At 33.7% G+C, this 23,766-nt stretch overlaps 1 protein-coding gene across 1 annotated transcript in view; it reads right to left on the bottom strand.

The window, feature by feature from the left end:
• LOC108907445 (triple functional domain protein) overlaps window positions 1–23,766 on the bottom strand; it is a 74,126-nt gene that overhangs the window by 36,786 nt on the left and 13,574 nt on the right. The window contains exon 8 of the mRNA XM_018711127.1: window positions 16,446–16,713. Coding sequence (XP_018566643.1) covers window positions 16,446–16,713 — 268 coding nt within the window. The remainder of the gene's footprint in view (window positions 1–16,445; window positions 16,714–23,766) is intronic.

The following is a 23,766-nucleotide window of genomic DNA, read 5'->3' as shown; positions in this document are numbered from 1 at the left end:
TATTTACGGAGATAGCACTCCCTTCTGTTTTGTTTAAAAATAAAAAAAAAGAGCTTTGAGACAAATGACCTTTACAGTACTAAATACAATAGTTCGACTTATCGTCAGTAAAAATTTGGAATTTTTTTATAAATTAACAAAAAAAATACGATAGTTAAAGTGAGAGGTATCAATTTTGTAGGTGATTTTTTCAACATTTTCATTAATAACTAAAAAATGGGATAACGAAACTAACTGAAAATTTAGCACACAATAAAGTAATAGTGAGCTTATATATGGTCCAAATTTCAAATTTTTTTACATCTACGTTTTCTTAATATCGGTTTCCAAACTTCATTTATTTCGATAGTAACAAAAATTAAAGGATAAAAAAATTATATTTTTAGGTGATTTTCAAAAAACAACGAAAAATGGCAGTACAACAATAAAAAAAAACAAATGGAAGTTTAAAGTTTGTAGCTTCAGGATCTGTAAATCGTTTAAGAAATCCAACGGACAAAAATTCAAAATTTTTGGTCCCCTTTCAAAAGAGGATAATAATTTTTTTCTTTGGGATATTTTGAGGTTAAAAAAAACGAAAATATCCTTTGTCTATTCATTATTTGTAAAGTTATCTCAAGTTTAGCGAAAATCCTTTTCCTCCTTTTTTTGAATCAAGTTTCTGGCATGGAATTTTTTTTTTTTTTTCAAAAAAAACTACGAAAACATCTTATAGAGAAGTCAAAAATGTGAAACAACATGTGGAGTTTTTAAAAGGTGCAGGCAGCTTGAGAGAACAACAAAAAATTACTTCCAGAATCCAGTGAATATTGATTCAAAACAAACAGTTGTATTCCGTGACATTCTCAGGAAAGTCCTGCCAAAAAATATGTTAATAAAAAACCTACGACTCGGGAATTATTTATAAATTAACAAAATTCGCTGTCCTAGTTTCGCCCGACCGATTTTCGGCATAAAACCCCGACACCCCTCGTCAAAACCCGTACCTTCGGCGAAATACAGGTGCACCACCCTGTCGCACACCTCGCACACCCTCCTGAAACTAGACTTCCTCCTAGGTTTCGCTGTTGACGTATCCATCCTCAGGTGCATCTTCACGCGGTGCACTTTGAAAACACTTACACTAACATCTACCTACACGCGCACATCATCGCACTGTTCGCGCTTGTTTAGAGTCTGACGCGAAGCCGTAACCGTAACGAACTCCTGGTGGAGTGAGAGGCACCCGGTCTTTTACAATGAATAGAGAAACTCTCCCGCGTTGTGAGTCACGAATCGCCACCTACGACTTCACGCACCGGCTAGTGTGCGGTTCTGGGGGTACCTGCGGTACGGGACCTTGCACCAGGGGATTTGAATTGAAATATTGATCCTTTTATCTCTGTGAATCATTAAATTATAGGTGAAACGTCAGTAATAGGCAATAAATGTTCGCTACTAAGCGTTTTATCAATTTACACACGTCGCTTTGTTTGTTGGAAAATATGTCATCTTAATATACTGCCTATTTAAATACTTTAACATGACTTAACCTATATTTTTAAGAACAATTCATGTAAATATCTATCAAAAACCAGATAAAAATGTATTAGTGGCGTTTTAGTGCAGTCATTGAAGCTTTTCACCTCCGAATTCTTTGAAACTGAACCGATCGACTTGAAATTTGGCAGATAGTTAGAGAAAAGGTCAATGAACATTAGTGACATAGCGCCGATTGACACTTCCACTCTGTTGGGTTGACACCCCTCTTCGGGGGTGGACATTTTTTTTTTCAAAAACAATGCTGGACATCGATAGAAGAATTTTTTTGAGAAATCAATGGTTTTTTAGTTATTCACGATTGAAAACTTTTGAGTGAAAAAGAAAACACTTTTTCAAAGTACTTTTCTACGCATTTTATTAAAAAAAGTGTAATGAACAAAAATGTAGCTTATAAATAAACAAAGAAAATTAAAATGTTGTACGACCTGTACAAAGCGAAATATGGTTAGTGGGGAGACCTCGAATCGATGTATTCAACGTCAAATAACGGGAAAAGGATTAATTTTACGTGTATAACGCTCCATGAGTTTTTTGTAGTACTCAAAAAGAACTTCAAAATGAGCATTTATAAAAGTTAATTATAATCAAAAACAGATGAGTGCTCAAGGAAAAATGAGCAGTAAACGCTGTACCATTTCCATCAGAATTAAAATTAATCGTAGACCCTTTACAAATAGTTTTGTTTTAGTGTTTTTCATACGATCCTGACGTTAGACCAGTTTAGAATGCGTATTTTTTAAATAATGTACGGTAAAAGTTGAAAACGTATTTTTCATTATTCAAAAAAATTGCTTTATTTATATAATAACTCTGAAACTATGAAAGATACGTAAAAAATGATTGACACCAAAAATGTAGCTTTTTTTTCAACAAATATTTTGCTTTTTTATCCTATAGCATAAGAAAAAAAACAATGACATATTTTCGGAGCAAAATAGGCTTTCTCATTTTTATATATTATATATTATATTATACAAATAATATAAGTAAAAAAATTAGTGTGATTATTTATATGCAGTGTAGCAATTTTTTTTTTCTGATTGATTATATTTAAAAATCGATTATAATAAATATATTTTACATTAATATTGGTAAAATGGTAGTTTATAAGAGTTGAAAATGGCGAAAGTTAAATATTCTTTCATAAACAATATAAGGGAATTTTTACTTTAAATTATTGCACAATTATAGCATTTCAAGATTTAAAACGTAATTTTTTATCATTTTTTTAGCACAGGGGCGATTTATAAGGGTTGAAAAGTGATATGAGATACAAATTCTTTCATAAGCAATGAGGGAATTTTTATTTTAAATAATTGCACCGTTAAAGCATTCCAAGCTATTAAAAAGTAATGTTTTATAATTTTTGTCAATACAGAGGTGGTTTTTGAGGATTGAAAGGGAAACATTCTTTTATTAGCTATAAGGTAACTTTTATTTTAAATAATTGTACGATTTAATCATTCCAAATCTTTAAAAAGTATTTTTTTATTATTACTCTTTGCATAGGGGTAGTTTTTAAGGGTTAAATAAAGGGTCGAAAAGATCAAATATATCATAAAACATGTTCGAGAACATGGAACATTATTTAATCTTTGTGCTTGAACAAGATTTTTATCAATAAAATGCTTAAAACTTATTTTTTTCATTTTTTTCACTTAGGGATAGTTTTTACCCCTAAAAAACAAAACGCGTCAATCGGGCTTATATCACTTTTGAACTTGAGCCTAAGATGAGCCTTATTCTAAATTTGCATGCAAATCCATGCAGTTTCAAAGAATTCGGAGGTTACAGCTGATTTTCGGCTTCGATGGCTGTACTATTTTTTTTAACACAAATCTCCATTTATTCTGATAGTTGACAGTATAACCGTAAATTAATGACCGTCTTTAATAATAAACTTATACAGGTACAGTTAAAAGTAATTTGTAAAAGATATACTAAATTTTCTAAGTTGATTTACAAAAACATCCTACACAAAGATTATGTTGCAATTTTTTTTATAACAGTATACTTTTGTGTGTACTACTACAAGATGCTAAAAGTCTAATATAATATTTTTATTTCAGTGTTCCGTAAATGCAGCCTAATAGGACATCCACGATGGTTTAGGGATGAGTGTTAGTGATAGTGACTAATCGGAGTTAACTTACGTTGATTCCCGTGATCAACTCATTGACTAAATTCGTTGATATCCGTTGATTGGTGGGTTGAACCAGGGACGAGTATCTTTAGAAATATTCGGTAATTTTCGTTATCGTTGTATTCCTCGAGCCATAAGGCCCTAATTGTTTTCTTGGAAGAGGAGACCTAGGTTTGAGACCACTGGGATGTGGATCCCGGGTGGGTTGAATCTTCTGAGAAACCAATTGTAGACTCACCAATTTCGCGTTTCGCGAGTGAATGTGCCAGGATATGGTCGGGATTCTTCGAGGGAGTCAGTCACGCTGGTTGAAGTTCAGTGGTAAGTTTGTAAGCTTCCTTTTTGCATGATATTTGAATATGTGGAGTGACAAATTTCGTAATATTTGTAATTCCATTGTTTGTGTTTAATTCCTGGACAACAGCTCAATTTATAAGCATATTTCAATTCATCTTATGAATACTTATGTTTTTTTTTATTTGCATGAATAACTTTGAAACTGCAAATACCAAAAACTAAATCGAGCTTTAAACTTTCAGGTATTACATAAACTAACATTTCTGTTAACGGTAGTCAACTTTTGTTTCTTATGCATGAGTGTCATTGAATTTTTGCATTTATCTTATTTTCCGAATTTCTTTATATTGAAAAACTGAAGAAAATCAAAGATAGTATAATGAGTATTTTGGAAAAGGTGCCATGATTTCAGGATCTGATAACGTAAAAAATAATACGATATTTACCTGTGGACTTATTATTGTTTGTTTTTGAGATACGTGTCGTCAAAACGATGACTTTTTTAAATGAAATTTTAGTCGTATTTTTTCCAAAAGACAGAATATCGTATAAGTAAAATTTCATTAGTATTTATTAGATGCAAAAAAAATGCAGTTGACTTCTCATTTTTAGACATTTGCTATTTTTACTCGAATGACTCAATTTTTTAAACATTCACAACACATTTATTTGGGTGGTAAATACCAATTGGTGTTCGGTACTGGTAACGGTAATTACGGCTGGTTTCGAGATGAGCGGTATTAGAATCTTGCGAAGTTTTGTGAAATTCACTTCCAAAAAAAAACAAACCTCGCATACAAACACATTTCTTTCTCTACTCACACTAGTTTTGGTTTAGTAACATACAATATCGACATTGGCCTAATGACCCATTTATGAAATTATTAAAGGAGTATATTTAGTAGAGATGTCTCAGAATTCCATGCAAAGAAATTAATAAAATCGTGAAGTAAACAGTAGGTGACCTATTTGGCACGGAAGGTAAGAAAACAGGAAATTAATGTTACACGTGGTTTCATCCCTGAGAAATCGTCAGTTTCAGTAGTCTGTATTCTGATTTAAGAACTTTTACATTAGTAAACAAAATTTACCCTAAAATGAAAGTAAGATGATTGCTATCCAGGTGCATGATGTCACCAGTTGAATAAATTTTGTTCCTTTGAGTACTAAACTGACAGAAACCTGCGAATAATTCTTTTAAATTTTAATTTTGTTTTTGGATATAGGACAGAGTACGAATTCTGATCGCTGTATACATATTTCATATCGATCTGGTCAAGCAATAAAAGTAATAACTGTTAAGGTTGAATTATGCAAGACCATATGTAGTTTTTATTATCCTCTCGTCCTCTCGTCCTGAAGCAACCGGCGCCAGTCGAAACCGCCTTGACCTGCCGTAAGTTCGAGAAAGATGTCGTCGTTGTAAAAATAGATGGAAGTCTACTCGAAGAAGCGCCGCTATTTCGGCCGCATCGTTCCATTCGAAATACAAAGTTGTGCGAACTGATTTCGGGAAATATAATTTGTTTTGATGTTTACTTTATTAACACACGTATAATAAAGCGAAACGTTACACTGAAGGAAAAGCTTTGGTTTTTTTTTTGAAAATATCAAATATTTATTTTTACATTAAATTTCGTATTTATTACAACTATTTCAATATTAATGACTGATATGAATCATAATTTCAAAAACAAACACTTACTTCCAGGAACGCACTACCGCTCAATTAACCGAACGTGTAGAGTAGAACAGCATCAGCCATTACTGAGCTTATACAGGGTGAGAAAGTAAAATAACTCCCTTGTTACACATAATACAGAAAAAAACTTTATATAAACGTTATACAGAATCAAGAAACCTAAACTACAAAATTAATTTGATACATACAGGGTGATGAGTAAAAACGGGACACGCCAAATATTACATATTTTAAATGGAACGCCCTTTATATTTTTACACATATGGATTTCCGAGAAAATTCTATATATGGCAATATAAACGGTTTATCATTTTAGTGCGGGGTTGCCAAGTTATGTAGAAAATTCTTCGAGTTTTGGAAAAAACATGACCTCGAAGAAGTTGTATTAACTTTCAGCTACTAACACTTGGGACAAAATAATTAGACAGAGTTATAGGCAAATATTAGACAAAGGCTCCTATATTAGCTAATATCGATATTTCATTCAGGGCGTTTTTTATAATACGATCATTTTTAGAAAGTTTAAACTTGATTTTCTAAAATTTTTCAATTGGAACACCCTGTATTTTATTGTTCTATTTTATTCACATATCGGTCGACTTCAACTTTTATTATGCATGTTCTGTATATAAAATTGCTATTTTTTAAGATATAGCAACATTTCTGAAAAAACTTAATTTTTATTATTTCATAGATAGATAGATAGATAGAATACCACAAATGAATATTAACTAATAAAATTAACTCAAAATGGAATGATAAATTATGAACTGCCAAGTTGACACAATGTGTCAGTTTTTTCCAAAGCCATTTCGTGCGACCGAAAATAAAAATTAGGTTTTTCCAGAAATGTTGCTATATCTTAAAAACTAACAACTTTAGATGTAAACATACTTAATAAAATAGAACAATAAAATACAGTGTTCCATTTGAAAAAAAATTTAGAAAATCAAGTTTGAACTTTCTTAAAATTATCGTATTATAAAAATGCCCTGTATAAAATATCGACATTAGCTAATATAGGAGTCTTTGCCTAACATTTGCCTATAGCTCTGTCAAATATTTTTGCTCCAAGTGTTAGTAGTTGAAAATTAATACAACTTCTTCGAGGTCATGTTTTTTTTTTCAAAATTCGAAGAATTTTCTAATAACTTGGCAACCCCGCACTAAAATGATAAACTGTTTATATTGCCATATATAGAATTTTCTCAGAAATCCATATGTTTAAAAATATACAGGGTGTTCCTTGGCCTTGGTTAGGAATCTTTGACCTGCCTTTATGAAAAAGTATGCCACACACTTGTTTGAATTTAGCTGTTCCAGTTTCCTTATGTTTTTCAAGACAGTTTCTGGAATACTGCAACAGGAACTATTTATTTACTGTCAAACCCGTTTTTGTTTTTCTCCCGGTTAAACGGGTCGCTGTTAACAAGCAATATCCCTGTCCCCGTACTCAAACAGCTTAATATCGATTAATAAGCAGTCGCTGCCTGTATATTTGTTTCGGCCCACTTTGGCAGGAAGTGACGGAAATGGAACTTCCTTTGAATTGAATCGGGATCGCGACGACTGTCTCGGAGAATTCGGTTGTTTAAAGACACAGCCTCCTTTGTTGGGTCCTAGGTCTTCCAGGCCACTGTAAAAGCGTACCAATTATGCTGTACCATTGTTCGAGACGCCATAGCGAAGCGAATTAATTATTTTATTACTGCCTGGCAGGTGTTTTATCACGAAATGTACATTGCGTCCCAGTTTCTATGTCACGTCGTTGCGTCTCGGTTATTATTAGGGTTAGAAAGTCAAAACAGATTTGGGTATGTTTGGTAGTTTAGAAGTTAAGCTAAAAAATCAAAATAAAATAATTTTGTTGACACATGAGTTGACAAACTCGCAATTAGTGGACAGACGTTCTCAAAATCTACAACAAATTTAGAAGTGTCTTTTGGCACTTGGGCCACACTATATATTTCTACGCCAATTAGTTATTTTATTACTTTATTTGTCTCGTTTCGATTTTCCGATCAAGTGGAACGGCGAAGCGGAAAATCATATGGCGTACGTAGGTGGACTTGACGTCACTATTTACCAGCCTTTATCGGCTAATCCCGTCGCGATGTAATATCATATATATGTGGTAGAAATTAGTGAATAAAAATTATTATCCTAGAACAAAGAACAACAACTTTATCAAAGCCCGATTAACTAGAAAACAAACCGACACTCAATGTAACGGAACGAAATAAGATGACGTGCGTTTCATTCTTAAAACGCTACCTATTAATCCGCAAGCAAACGTAAAACAATAGGTTCGCGTAAATTTGAAAATGGAAAATATTAGTTCTCACTAGACATTTCGGGAATTGGAATCATAAATACATTCAATAACGTGATGCACAACTTTTTTTCACAAAAAAGCTATAAAAATTGAAAAAAATCGGAAAAGAGAAGAAACATTTTGTTTATTTTATGAAAAATGTTAACTCTGTTTATTAATATACAGGTTACAACGATACATGTAATTTGAAAAATTCCGAATAGATCTGAAGCTATTCGAAGAAAACCGACTTTATGCTATTTCTTTTTTTAGTCGTATTTCACTTGTTTTTCAAAATTTGTGTACAAAAATGTGTAGTATGATATTAAATGATGTGAGGAATCGATTTTCGCTGTCAGTATTGACGTATCTCTAAAAATGAGTGGTGAGCGGTAGTTAACTTTCGTTTTTTTTTTATAAATGCCATATTGAATTTTTGCCTCATTAGAAGAAAGGGGAAATTCTCTTTACAACGATATATAATTTCTTTAGTTTCCATAAATAGACTACAAGCCTATCGGAAATTTTCAAGGGATCATTTGACCCAGCATAAATTACTTATAAATCAATATTACAACATACAGGTTCGGAAAGTGCCGATGGTCCATCTGCCGTTACGTGAGAGCGATAAAGTAAGACATAGAAATCCATGCGATAGAGAAGGATAAGATCCACTTCTTATTTGCGGAAGGGCGAAATGGGCGGTGACTATTAGATGCCTTCATTATAGCCATCTTTCTCTATCGCACGGATATCTATGACTTACTTTATCGCTCTCACGTAACGGCAGATGGACCATCGGTACTTTCCGACCCTGTATAACAATAAGTTTAGAAACTATGCCGTCAATTCTTGTTGTCCACCAAGGGGAGGGGGGGGTTTCGGCAAAACAATTTTGTACGGCATTTCTTAAAGTATATAGGTTATACAAAAAAAAATGAACCTCGACCGGCCCGGTTTTTGGTGAGTACGGCATTTATACTGCAAGTTTCGGATTGATACGTAAATGATTTTTTTAGTGACGCCGTACATATCTGCTGATACAGGGGTTAGAAATGCAGGGCTCAAAAAAGCCACTAAAAAATGTACTGCATCGATTCCAAATGATTATTTAACTCAACTCTCCAAATAATTCTTACCAACTATGCCGTCTGAAAATTATGGTTAATGCAAAAGTTTATAAACAATTACTTGTATTTTGGAATTAAGTTTTATTTTTTTCGATAAGATCATTAATTCCTGTACGGCAACCACTTTTTTGATAAAATATAACCAAAAACTATCGCCGGTTATCATTAATGGTACAAATTAAAAATTCGAATTAAAAAACAAATAAATAAATTTTGAAAATTTACGATATTTTGATTATTCCTTGTTAGAAACTGAAAATGTTATAGGTATTCAAATTATGGCTGTAAATGACTTTTCATAAGTAAAAAAAATATTTTACATAGCTGATACTTTTCATTAAATTTTTGCATTTGCCATAACTTACAAGAAGGCACTCAGACTTGCTACCTGCTTTGGAGATCGAACTGCGATACGTCCAACAAAGAAGAAAAGTGGATATCAAACTCTAATTACAACGGAGTCATCGCGCTCATTAGCCGGCGTAGAAGGATACGCCACGCAGATAATCATCCAGGGCACTCCGCTCTCGCCAATTCCAACTCTCCCACAAATTGGCGCTCTCGCGGAAAAGCGCGAAGGATAATCAGTTTTCTTTCTACCAGGAAAATAACCGGTTCTCCTTAAAACTGAAGCGATACTAAAAGTGGACGGTCTATTATGAAAACGGATCAAGCTGGGGGAAGTGACGCCGTGCCAGATATCTTGGAATCTATTCATTTATTAGTGATGTGTGCGCTGGATGCTTACAATGGGATCCCGCGAATAAAAGGCGACAGGAGCGAAGCTCAGTAACTGTAATACTGTTTTACTTCTACTTTTTATCCCGGAAAGCGCTTCGTTGCTGACCTAGATCGGAAAAGTGGCATAAGAGCTCAGTAAAGGAGCTTTGCTGACCTCTTACGCCAAAAAAGATTTAAGATTTAACTAGAAAAAAATCGAGTGCATCTGATTTCCCAAAAGAAAACGTCGGCGCACTTCGTCACCTGAAGTAAATCACGTTCTATCTCCTCCAATTTAACCTCTTCCCGATTTATTTATTAAATCTTCCCAAAATATTTACAAGAACCTTTTAACGCGTCAATTTCTCGCTTTCTCGGGAGTGGGCGAGGCGTTGCATTTCTGGGGCAATAAGAAAACTAGGAGTTTACCAGAAATGCGGGACGTTTCGCGAACGAATAGTGAACGATATTTAGAATGGAAGACGCTATTAATCTTGGGGAATATGCAGGAAGCTTTGCATAAAATACGGCTGTAACGAGGGCGGATGTGAAAATTGCTCGGATAACGTGAAGACTTTTCTATCGTTTCGTTTTATTTTAGAGGTATTAGATTAGTTCAAATTAATTCTTTTCTCGACATCCGAGGGGGCTCATTTTAATTTTTTATTTCGCAAATTTAGTTCAAAATTTAACAAAATAATTATTATATAAATGATTCATTAAAATTTCTCTCTGTTGTAGTCATTATCCTGATTTTTGTCAAGGATACCGGTGTTTACATTTTTCTTACAATTTTATGTTCCGAAACTTTCAGTTCAGCAGTAAATCGGATCGAATCCAAACTATTATGTCTAGCGACACTCAATGAACCTAACGGCAGCCAAGTTTATGTTTATTTTATTTACTTTATTGCACTGGACTTTGGCCAAGAGATTTCCATAGTACACAGCAGCGGACTGTTGATGTCAATGTTGTGAAAAAAAGAAAAATGATTTATGTCACAGTGTGGCACACTTGAAAGAACCGCGTCATTCCGTGATGTCACTCTATTTTTCAGCTGAGTACCTACTAGATTTCTGTAAATAACTTCTCTCTGTGACGTGAACCATACGCTTAACATTTTCGAAATTATACTTTGTCGATTAAATCGGAAATGGCAAAATGTATACGTCAATCATGATTGTATAAAAAACTCTGTGAAGCGTGTCAATATTTCTTTACATTGAAAATCTTGAAGAGAGAAATAAATTACAGTACAAAATCGCTTCTATTTTTTTTTTTAACGTTTTCTGCGTGTTTACGATCATTTTACCATAAATGAACAAATTGCTATTAAGAAAAATATATCAAACTGGTTTTATTTGTGCGGTTGCGGCCATCCTACGTGTCCCTTTCCATATAGAGAAAGATTCAAACCCAAGCTGTATTATATGAAGCCGTTTACCTATGCCCAATTCTGTGACTTGATTTTATCTACAACCTACACACTTCCTTTAGGAATATGTAGGTACTAAAGCATCAAACCCACCTGCTGAGCATCTACAGCCCACAAAGAAGACAAAAATATACCCTTTCAGCTTACGACAATTTGAAAAAGGAAAATCGTAGCACAGAATTTGGTTTAATTTTTAAAGGTGAGCCTTGGAAGCGGGAATATTTGTTTGACCACTGAAATATCTTTAATTTTCGCAAATTTCAAATTAAACTTTTACACTATTGAACATTTTTCTCTTTAAAATAAAAAGTGTAAAATATAATCGATAATATACAGATGTAAATTAGATATACAAATGACTTCTTTTCTTTATTTTTTAAATATTTTTTTGTTACATGAGACATTTTAAAATTTTCTGTGTTGGTAGAGCAACTCTACACAATTCCCTATCAACGTATGCGTGTGTTCATTTTATGTAGGAGATTTTTACGTGGGCTTAAAACGGACAAAGGCAGTGAATGCAGTTCGGGTAGGTGTCTGATATAAAAGTCTACAGTTGTTATTTACAAAGTTATCGGGCGCAAAGTAATGGTTTTCCATTAACTTGATTATTTTTTGTGTCCTAAGCGTTTTACTGTCTTCTGACTTTTACTCTAAATGTATAGTTACTTTCCACCTCAAAAATTGAAATTTTTATTTTAAAATTTGTATTAGGACATTATTTGAGGTTATAAACAGATTTGTTTTATAAAAATGTTGTATAAAATAATAAATAATGGTACTTCTGTCTTGAGTATTTTCGTGCTTTTTTAATTTATGAGCATCTAATCTAAGATGTTTGTGTGACAGCCTAATTTTTTCTAGGGGCAGAACTTTTTTATAATGAGTGACATTTTTCGATAAAGTCAAAAACAAAAGAGTTTCTCCTCTTGTCAACTCCATCCGTGGACACACTGTATGTACATTATTAATAAACTTTATTATACTTAAATTCTCAAGTTTTTACTAAATTATGTTATTAAAAAAGTAAAAAAATTAAATCTTATTTTTTGCTTTCTTTAAAATTTTGTTTATTAACGATTTTTTGCATAAAATTTTCCTTTTACATTTTTTAAATAAGCCATTTCGATGAGAAATTCAATTCGCTACAAAATTTTTCCTATGAACTATGCCGAAATTTTGCTTCGTTTTCGTGCTATATTTAAAAAACTGCAAAAGTGCTTTTTCACCCCTATCTTCAATTTCAACCCTCTAATTTAATATCACCCCTAGGTTTTTTCATTTTTAATTACCCTTCGAACAAGTCATGTGATGAAAATCCTTGAATGTCTTATCTCCGAAAAAAATGACTAAGTTTGAGCGGCCATAGATCAGTCAATTTTCATCCAAAAATACTTTACAACCTCTTGTTTTAAAGGAAATTTTATCTACTTTTTTTTCTATGAAGTAATGCCTATACCTATCTTTACTAAAAAAAAAACTAGAGGCAAGAAAGTAAAAAAAATAAAAAAATCGAATTTTTTGCTTTTTTTTCAAATTGTTTACTAACGATATTTTTGCATAAAATTTTCCTTCTAAATTTTATAAATAAGCCATAAGCCAATAATTTTTCCTATGAACTATAGCGAAATTTTGCTTCGTTTTCGAGCTACAATTAAAAAACAAAAAGGGGTACATTTTCACCCCTATCTCCAATTTCCACCCTCTAATTTAATAGCACTCCGCTGTTTTTCATCTAAAATGACCCTTTGAACGATTTATACAATAAAATTGCTTGAAGTCAGTTCCTTTTAACCCTGTTTTTTTTTTATATAATCAATAGCCTAATAGTTCTCTATGGAAAATGACGGGTAGTTATTGTAAACATAGGATGATGAAATATTTGTCCAGTACCGGTAATATGGTTTAATCTACAGTGTTCCATGTTCTGCCAAAAATGTAGTGTACATTAATGTTAATTATGAGTATAAGTTGCATTCGTTTTCATAGGTTACTGGTTTCAAAGATGTTACAAACTTTTTTTGAATAAATGTTTGAGTTTTTAGTTTACTAAACTATATAAAGTACAATCGTAAAGTATACATTTTTACCACGATAAAAATTTCTCGGTTTTCATGAATGTAATCTTCCTTTGTTTTTTTATTTGATTTAATCTTAAGTACAATAGATACAGAAACTAGAGTAATTCTACCGTTTGGAAAAACAATATGGAGAAAATAATTTTGACAAGGACAGAGTATTACACGAACTATCATGTTTACGTTTATTGTTTTTTCAGGTTTCAGAAATACATAGAGCACGAAACATCCTAGATTTTGTCAATTAACGAGAAAATTATCTGCAAAGCCCATATACTTAACGTCTCAGAAAAAAAATGTATAGGAAAGACCAAGTACATATAAGGCAAAACAACCAGTGCAGTGCAGTGACCAAAGTAATAAAATAAATCACAAAGTCATTAAAACAGAGAAGGAAAAATTTCCCTCTTACGTTCGTACGATCGAGATCGGAGTGATACTATGCTATTAAAAACAATTACGGAGATTGTTTTAGATATGGGCTGTATAGCAATAAATTGTGTTCGCGAATCGTTTACGCGAAACATCATGTATTATTTGTTTAACATGAAATATTTCTGGCATAATATAAGCGTTATTTATTCTGTTAGATATTTATAATACCTGTATATACGCGAACGATATCACAGTCAGATAAGAAAAATCGGTGCGGGCAATGAAAAATATTTTTATTCATCAAACTGGGGCACGGAATGTATTTTTTCTAACGAGAAATGTAAATATTGAGGGTCTCGGAAAAATCCATAAAATTTTCACCATCTAGTAAATCAGTCTACTACGCGTAGTAAAGCAACACATAACGCTCTAAAAATAAAACCATATATTTCACCGATGCCTAGACAAAATTTTGATAAAATATTTATGTGTTTTATTGCGGTTCGTAATAGCTGCGAGCCACTCTCCAAAAATAATCCAATCGTAACGCGTTTTCGATTCCAATTAATTGATATATAATTCTACTCACCATGTTTCTTGTGAAAAATGAACATTACAGAATATTGCTTATTGATTACACGGACATCACTGTTAAATATCACTCACGCTGTTACGCTCATAGCGTCATTGAATACCCGTGGATTTATCTAATCATTACTGGCGAAACGTAAGACGTTGAGTATGATCGAGAAGGTATAAGGACTGATAAAAATTGAAATCAAACATTTATATTTAATATAATGTCAGCAGAAGGCTTATCTTCGATAAATATTACAAAAATGGAATTGTGGAAATAAAAATAGGTATTTTGCCAAGTCGAACACTGTGCAATGGTAATTTTAGTTTGGGAAAGAGGAAAATGTCAGCAAGGCTTATATACGGCGAATACGGTAGCTGTTAGATGACATTTGTTGAGTTTCCGATCAAAAATTCATTCAAAATGATCGCTTTCTGTGATGGTGCATTATCGTGGTGCAAAATCCAAGAATGGTCCTTACATAAATTTGGTCTTCTGCGGCTGATTCAAACGCCTCATAACGCCCAGATAATATTCTTTGTTGACTATTTCCCCACCCGGAAGGAATTCTGTGTGAGCAACACCACAATAGTCAAAGGAAACAATCAACTTGACTGATTTTTATCTCGTCACCCATTCCATGACTATAGAATCCGAATCGAATTTCAATCGTATTTTCAGCTCTTTTGGAACCAGCAATGCTGATTCGTGAGATATGTTTAGTTCATATGCCAGCTCTCTCAAGCTATATGATGGTTTGCAAGCACCATTTCCTCCCTAAATTATCATTTGTTTATCGAAGAATAATGTAATTGATTTGAACGTTCGAAAAACGAAAAGGTCTTTATTTTATAAATTAAATTAGTATAAAAGATTACTTTCTTAGGGATACCAACACGGAAGTTGGTAAGAGGTACAAAATTCGTTTGGATGTCAAAACATTTTTAAGTCACATTTAAACAAAACATAATTTTTGTATAGTTGGCTAAGATCAATGTTATAACAAAAAAAATTCTAATATAGAAACGACTAAAACTGCATGGTTTGACTTATTGAAATCCCACCCTGTCTCAATATCCAGTTAAGGAATGTCAGTGCGTGTCATAAGCGAACAAGTGGGGAAGGCCTATTGTTATTTTCACATTATTCCAATTTGTTGTTAAAAATTAAATCAGGGGCCAAACTGACAATCATTTTTTTTTCATAATTCCCAAAAAATCCATTTCTACGCGGCTTCTTAAAGGATTCTGCGTGACGCACGTGTCGGGTACCCGACCGCCGCTATCTCCGGGCGCATCCTCCGGCTCGGCGTGCCCGAGCACCACGTGAGCGCGAGGCTACTCGGGAGCGGCGTCGCCGCACCGCGGGATCAATAGATTGGCCGCCACCACCGACCTTGACCCGACCTCCCGCAGCATCGCAGGAGATGCTCCTTACGCGCTGCTGCCGCTGCGAGGGAGTTCGACCCGTCGCCGTTCCGTATAGGTATGTGTGCGGCTGTTTGTTTTCGGTCGGGGGCGGGAGGGGGGCGGAGGGAAGGAGAGGGGGACACGCGGATAGGCGTACGAGAAAACCCGCTCGGGGTGGATGTAGTAGTCGAAGTTAAATAAGGCGGCTAATTGGTCGGGGAAAGTGAGGAACGCCGGGAAGTCTTGATATGTCCTTCGGTTCGGTCATAGGAGGGTAAATAGCGCGGAAGAAACACAGCGGAACTTTTACTTGGCTTTGGGTTATTTTTAGAGAGGAATGCTTTATCGAAATTATGATAAAACTGTGAATCAAAACTTTTATAAAGGAAACTATTTCAAAACTTCGATAAAGAAAGTGTGAAGTAATACCCAGGGAATTTTCAATTTTTTTTTCCAAATTGTTAAATCTCTACACGTCACATCGTCAAGTTTAGATTAGAGTTTTTTATTTCTTTGTGCAGTTGCCAAAAAATAGAAAATTTAAGTACCTAAAACAGGAATTGATTTTGATTGAACTATTCCCGAGTTTGTTGCCACGTCATCGGTTCAAACTTCCTTGAGTTTCAAAGCTTTTTCTGAAGAAGTGAGCGGTATATCTTTGCTTTTCAGATATATCACAAGAAACGTTTTATACGTTAAAAATTTGATTTATGAACTACTCACCGATATCGTGGTCCGGTGGGGGCGGCCTCCTCGAGGGCGAACCCCTCGGAGCGGGCGGCTGCTTCAGCACCGACAGGGGCACCAAACCCTCGGGCACGGCAGCGGCGTCGTGGTCGGTACCCCTGGTGGGCATTCTCACTAGGCAGTAGTCTGGCTTCGAAGAACACACTTCCACCACCTCCACCTGCTGGCCCTTTGTGACGCTCAACTCGGAGGGGTTGGTGGCTGTGAAGTCGCTCATCACCCAGGTCATCTCCAATACTCCAGCCTGGAACAAGAAAGTATCATTAGATATTAAGTATATCTTGGTGTTTGTATATTATTATGTAAATTTGTTTTATTTTCATGCAGTTCTTGCCTTAAAAAATGACTCATCAGACTATGTTCCTTTAGGACACTACATTTGGCTAACTCATTAATTTTAGAATATTAAAAAGGCATGAAAATAACATTGTATACAGCTTAATTAATAAAGGTCCCAGAATGGAACCTTGAGGGATTTCTCCACATAAAAATATTCTTTGGGACTCTTATCAGTATTGCGAAATTTAACCACCTAAGTTTTTGTCATCTAAAGCACTGACTTCAACAATGCTAGTAACACTGAATTATTAACAGCGTCAAAGGCCTTGCTAAAGTAGAGAAGTACCAAAACTGTTATCAAATCTCTATCTGCGGCTTAGTTATGTCATTACATTAGTCATATTCAGGAGTGCTGTAGTACATCTAGTCCCGATGTCAGATGTCTTTTATTAAATCAAAAACCATTTCTTCAATTTCGTCCTCATTTTTATGTCCTGAAAATGATGTTTCTCAATTAGTTAAAGCGGTTTGGCGCGTTCGTTTACAACCTATTAACCAAAACTACCATGCTATAAATATAATGAAATCATAACTTCCAGCATAAAGTAGTTAACGATTTAACACTCTACGACAACTGATATAGAGCTGTGGTAATTTCGAAACAACGATGGCCTCACGTACTGTTTTATTGACACACCATTTCTACATTAAGTCTGGGAACAATACAGATATCGGAAAACAAAACGATATAGAACAGAGTTTCTTCCCTTCTACTAGAAAACTTTCAAAATCCGAAAGTTGTTCTTTATTATCTCACTCAAATTGATATAATCAACCAGTTTAGTTTTTGGCAGTGGAAGAACTTTGGACTGGACTAAGAAAAAACGATAATATATTTCGCTGTCGCAGGAATGGCGAGTAAAGCACTTTACATTTTTTCGGCGGGTATTAATACGTTTTAACATTTGGGACAAAGCGGTGGTGTAAATCTTCCGATAATATGTCGGCGAAGTATGATTACGCGACAAACAGGAAGTCCCACATTTCCAAACCTAAAAATATAATTTTCGCTGCCAGAATAAATCCAGTAAAAAAAGGCGCAAACCAAACGTGAATGAAGTTGACGTAAAATATGCCGAGTGCGCTGGGTACCGAAATAACTATTTTTTCGGTATATTTAACTGGTTCAGTTAAAAACAAATTTATATTTATAATTATTTTTCCATGAAACACGTTTATTTTTGACTGGTCCAGGTTTGCGACAAATGGGATAGTATTAACGCCTTGGAATAGTTCAAATGCTATTTTGGGTAACTGCAATAAGAAAATCAAATTATTTTTTTACGTAACGCCACACAATATTGTATTTACCTAACCATCGTTTTGTATAGAGAAAAATGAAATTTGAACGAAAAGTAAATGTCTCACTTTATACATGTTTGTTTTTTTTACAACATTTATAGTGCTTCTGTGTTGACGATCCAGTCGAATGTAAATAGACCAGGAAAATAACGGAAAAAAGTTGTAAGCGAAAAACGTGAATTTACGTAAAAATGATACAATTAACCACCCTGTAAATAATCTTCCCCCCATTTTTATGACTGTGGAAGCTAATATGTTATTGTACATAATATTTAGCATCTATAGTGATAAATTCAGCTTGCCGAAACAAAAAGTCGCGCCCAACTCTATATTTCCTGGAGTATAAACATATCTAAAAGGGTGCAATATCGAATCAAGGAAAGAGAACGAAAATATGTATTCATTGGAAATTCCGATAGAATCAATACAAGTTCTTTTAGGTGGTTGCCGGTATCTGTCATTAAGAAAGTATTTAATTTTCTAGGAATATACAACTAGAAATAGGTACCTAGTTGGTATTTTTTTAACTTTTCTATGCGAGCACATAAATCATCCTCTAAAAACGGTATGAGTCTCATTGTCAAAATATGATGACTTCAACTTTTTTTCTTTTTTGTTTTAGTGTTGTATTATTTTTGTATGTCTATTTGAATTAACTTTATTTTTATTTGTTTCAATGTCGTCTTGAGTTGCGCTAAGCAGACGCCGCGCGTGCAAATTTCATTGTCGCGATACATCGCGTTGCAAACGAGCATTCGAACACGCCGCTGCCAGTTTGGTTGAGATATTGGCTTGTTCGCAGGCTGCTTAATTACCCACGCTACACGAGATGACGCTTTAATTAATCAGTTAGCTGCATGATATCCTGCTTCAATTTTAATGCAATTGGATGTGTTTTCGGTCCCCTGGCGTACCGCACGCATCGCATTGAAATTTCATGAGCGCAATTCTCGGTTCGGTTTAATTAACAGAATTGTATTATAAGGTAATTTGTATTTTAGTTGCCATACGCGAAGTTGAGATGTCATCGCATTCGAAACAAAGGTGAAGAGCCAGTTTTAAAAAGATTTAAAAGTTTTGTCACCTCGAATGGGTTTAATTTATTCTGCGAAAGTCACAAAGCATATTCTAATGAAGAAAAAAAGAAAAAATGTGTTTCGTAATGTTCAAATAAATACAAATTCTTATCTAATAAAATCGAAAAAATGTCGACGGTTCTCATCATTGATGCATAGACACACAATTATTCAGCGTTTATTTTATCCTTTGCTTTTAAGCCGATTCGAATCGTATGACGTTGATTTACTCCACTTGAGTTTCCCATCTCTAACGGACGTTAGAGATGGGAAACAATTACAGTATAATCCAAGGGGTATTAAAATATACACTCGAACAACGCAATGAGCTCATTAAAAACGAAGCTCGGAGAAAAGGTGGTTTTTAATGTTTTCCATAAAGTAAAATGTAAAATATATATGTATGGGCTCTTAAAAAACAATGACTTTGTTTTAAAACAAAGAAGTAATTATATTTTAAAGTGTGCGGCACATTGAATAATGATTCGTCTCACATAAGTTTTCGGATTCTCTCTGGGGTCACTTTCTTGCGATTAGAAAGAGGGGAATGTTATTATTCACTATAAGGCGTAACTCTACAAGATACAATATTTTATATATTACATAGAGACAACTACTCTGGTGACTAAAGCTCCGTCAAGCATTCGACAGTAGGATTACCAGATACAAACTAAGCGGTAGAAGAGATTATCGACGAATGATCTAGTTATTTGGATAGTTCACAGTACGTACAGATTAGTAGGTCGCTTTCTGCCAGCAGGTACAAAGCAATGCTTTGTGTCAGAAGATATTGAGTAGTAATGGCAATTAAGACATATTGTTAATTGTTATATCTCACATTCATAACAATGTGTATATGTATATTAGGGTGGCGCAAAAAAAACGAATATTTTTTTTCGCGTCTCTTGTGAAAATATGTTAGTTTATCATCTTTTAAGAGCCCACTCAAAAAATTAGCTTAAAAATCGCTCAAAATTTTTAAAAATTTCCAAAATCGTCAATTTAATTTTTTTTTCTCGTTATTTTATCATTTTCTAGATTGAAAAAAATCTCGATTCTGAAAATTTCAAATCGATATTTTAATTTCTAAAGGTCACTCATAATTATTTTAACTTTAAAAGTAGTGTAAGTACCTAAAATGTTTTCCGGCGACCTCTAAAAATAAATATCAACGAACTAATAATTTTTTTTATTGAATTTGATGAACAAAAGAATAGAAATAAATCACGACACTTAAAAAATGTTAGTTCGTTGATATTATTTATTATTTATTTTTTGAGGTCGCTCGAAAACATTTTAGGTACTTACACTACTTTTAAATAAAGTTAAAATAATTATGAGTGACCTTTAGAAATTAAAATATCGATATGAAATTTTCGAGATTTTTTTCAACCTGGAAAATGATAAAATAACGAGAAAAAAAATTTAAATAAATTGACGATTTCGGAAATTTTTTAAAATCTTGAGCGACTTCTAAAAAAATTATTTTTTAGATGAAAGAAATTAAAATATCGATTTGAAATTTTCGAGATTTTTTTCAACCTGGAAAATGATAAAATAACTAGAAAAAAAATTAAAATAAATTGACGATTTTGGAAATTTTTTAAAATCTTGAGCGACCTCTAAAAAATTATTTTTGAGCTGAAAGAAATTAAAATATCGATTTGAAATTTTCAGAATCGAGATTTTTTTCAACCTAGAAAATAATAAAATAACGAGGAAAAAATATAATTTTTGACGATTTTCGAAATTTTTAAAAATTTTGAGCGATATTTAAAAATTTTTTTTTCAGCTGATTTTTTGAGGGGCCTCTTAAAACATGATAAACTAACATATTTTCACAAGAGAAACGAAAAAAAATATTCGTTTTTTTTTGGGCCACCCTAATGTATATACCTAAGAAAAAGTAAAAGAAAATTAAAAATGATTAAATTCTATATTCAATAACTGTAAACCACTGATCTCACCTAAACTGTTTTTTTTTTTGTAATTTAAAACATTAACATTTTCATGGCTTTGTTTCATCCTATTTTCACTCCGACTACAGAAGCGTCTTAGTCTGGTTTCCTTGTTATTTTCTAATAGGCCATAAGACCATCATATCAACCATTATCATTTTATTCGATTCTTGAAAGCTTGAAGGAATAAAACTTTTATACCGCCTTTTATATTATTTACCCTACCCTTAACTTAATTTCGATTTAAAGGGGTACTAAAGAATAATTTTATGAGCCTCAAACCTATAACCCTTAGGGCAGGCGTTATTTTGACACAGAACGTCTTTTAAACCAATTAAAGAAAATAACCAATAGTTGTCTCACTCTCTTGCAATTTTTTTTAATGTGACGTGTTTGAAATTCTTTATTTACACGAAATTAAAACTTGAAAAAAGCATTGTGGTATAACAACTTGGGCAAAATTTAATTAGGAGCCAAACGATACAACACATTTCTTCGATATGTAGGAAAATTACATACAAGGTGATATTTTTGGGGGCTCCATCCATTTGTATGTATACATTTAAAAAATTTTTCTTCGACATTGAGGTTGGGGCGCTCCCTAAGCATTAAAAAAGGGTTTTTCGAAAAAACCTCACCGGAATATGAAAATTCAGATTACCACGAGATTATTTAAAAAAAAATCACGACGAGACGATGAAAATCGGCGAGTGGCGAGAATTTTGTCCAATATTTCCCACCGTGCGACGCGGCGTACTCCTCACTCCCACCCCGCCGCCCCCCGACACCGCCGCGAACTTTTTTTAATTCAATTTCCCGACCATCGATTTTTCGCGCGCCCGCCCCGACCCAGTTTCCTTCCTTCCACACAATGAGCCCGATCGCCGTGCTCGATCCGGCGAAATGCACTAATTGAATCAATTCATTAATCCGCTAATGGAAGAGAATATACCTCCTCCCAGTCTGGTCGGAACGGAACGGATTTGGAGGGGGGGCAGATGGAAATTTTTCCTGCATTGTTTTCACCATTAAAATGGATGGCGAAAAACGTTTAAAGGAACGTCCTAAAACTGTTGGATCGTTTCAAAACTAGTCAAACTGGCCATCAGAGTTAAATAAAATCATAAATAGTAATAATTAATAATCATAATAATAATAATGATAACGAATGTAAATTTTTGCGCTCTCTGAATCTAGGGTAAAAAATAGGGGTTCCTATTTAAAAAATTTGATTTGGCCTTCAAATGTCCTTGAAGGTCGAGGTCAAATTGAAGGTCACCATCCGATGTCCCCTTCCGAAACCAACAACTTCCTTAAGGGTAATTTTCAGATTGGTGGCTTCCCTTACAAGATGTTCAGGTCCGTAATTTAAAATATTGCCCTTGAAATAACCTTTAAAGGTCATTCAAAGAAGAGCCGTAAGTAACCTATCTCAACGCAAAGTTTCTTTCTTTCAAAAATAGAGGTTCATATTTAAAAATCATATTTGACCCTCAAATGGCCTTGAAGATCAAGGTCAAATTGAAAAATGGAGGTTCCTGTTTAAAAAATTAGATTTAATGTTCAAATGGCCCTTAAAGTCAAAGTCAAATTGAAGGTCACCATCCCGATATCTCCCTTCGAACCCAACAACTTTCGTAAGGGTTATTTTCGGATAGATTCAGGTGAGTAATTTAACAGTGTGTCTGCTAGAAAATAGGCCAAACCTCTATTCACCTCTAGATTTTACGGTGAAAATTATTGAGAGTAATGCGTACAGAGTGTTCCCGTAATAAGTGCCAAAACTTTAAACACCTATCAAAAGCAACTACTTTTGACCATTTTTTTTTTGAAAACTTATTTTTCAATCGTATGTACTGAATGCCCTTTTGCTCAATTTTTAATAGTCTACAACAATTTCCTTCATATCCCTACCAGATCGATAAATTTATAAATTAAAAAAAAAATGGCAAAATGCTTAACAGTTAAACAAAGCCGTTGCAAGGTTTCGCACAAATACTTCCGTACCAACATAATTCAGAGTTACGGAAGTAATCTTCATTCTACCGATAGGATGGCGGAACAATCACTAATAATTCACGTTACATTTTCCATCCCTGGTCCCGAATCAGGATAATTTGACATTATTAATGCAGAGAAAAGCGCGACAGACAAATTGGGGTTGCTGGATGGATTTCTATGCGGTATATTGAAATTGGCACCCCATTAATAATGTATATGGGCTTGTTGAAGTCGAAATGCGCCCGGTAGCGTATCCGCATTCACTTGAGCAAAGCAGAAATTAATTACAAGTCGTCGAAATTGATCGTGATTTTTTTTAAATAATATTTTTCAACCAATTACAACTAACATTACTTTGTTCTTTAAATTTTTTCAATTAGTCAAGCTTTTTGAAATTTTACTATTTTTTTACTCGATATCGACAGTGGTGGCGGTAGTGTCCATTGCTACTTTCAAATCATCACCATTTGACCTTTTTTCAGGTGTGCCTCAAGGCTCAAATCTTGGGCCACTTAATTTTTTGATTTTTATAGACGATTTAATGAAGGAAATAAAGTGCGATAAATTAATTTATGCTGATATTACGATTTTTATGAAAATGAAGTTCTTTGATGTTCACTC

Source organism: Anoplophora glabripennis, unplaced genomic scaffold (genome assembly GCF_000390285.2).
Source record: "Anoplophora glabripennis isolate ALB-LARVAE unplaced genomic scaffold, Agla_2.0 scaffold5, whole genome shotgun sequence".
In the NCBI taxonomy this organism is placed as follows: domain Eukaryota; kingdom Metazoa; phylum Arthropoda; class Insecta; order Coleoptera; family Cerambycidae; genus Anoplophora; species Anoplophora glabripennis.
The sequence above is the reverse complement of the archived record's forward strand: the minus strand, read 5'-3'. Positions and strand labels throughout refer to the sequence as shown.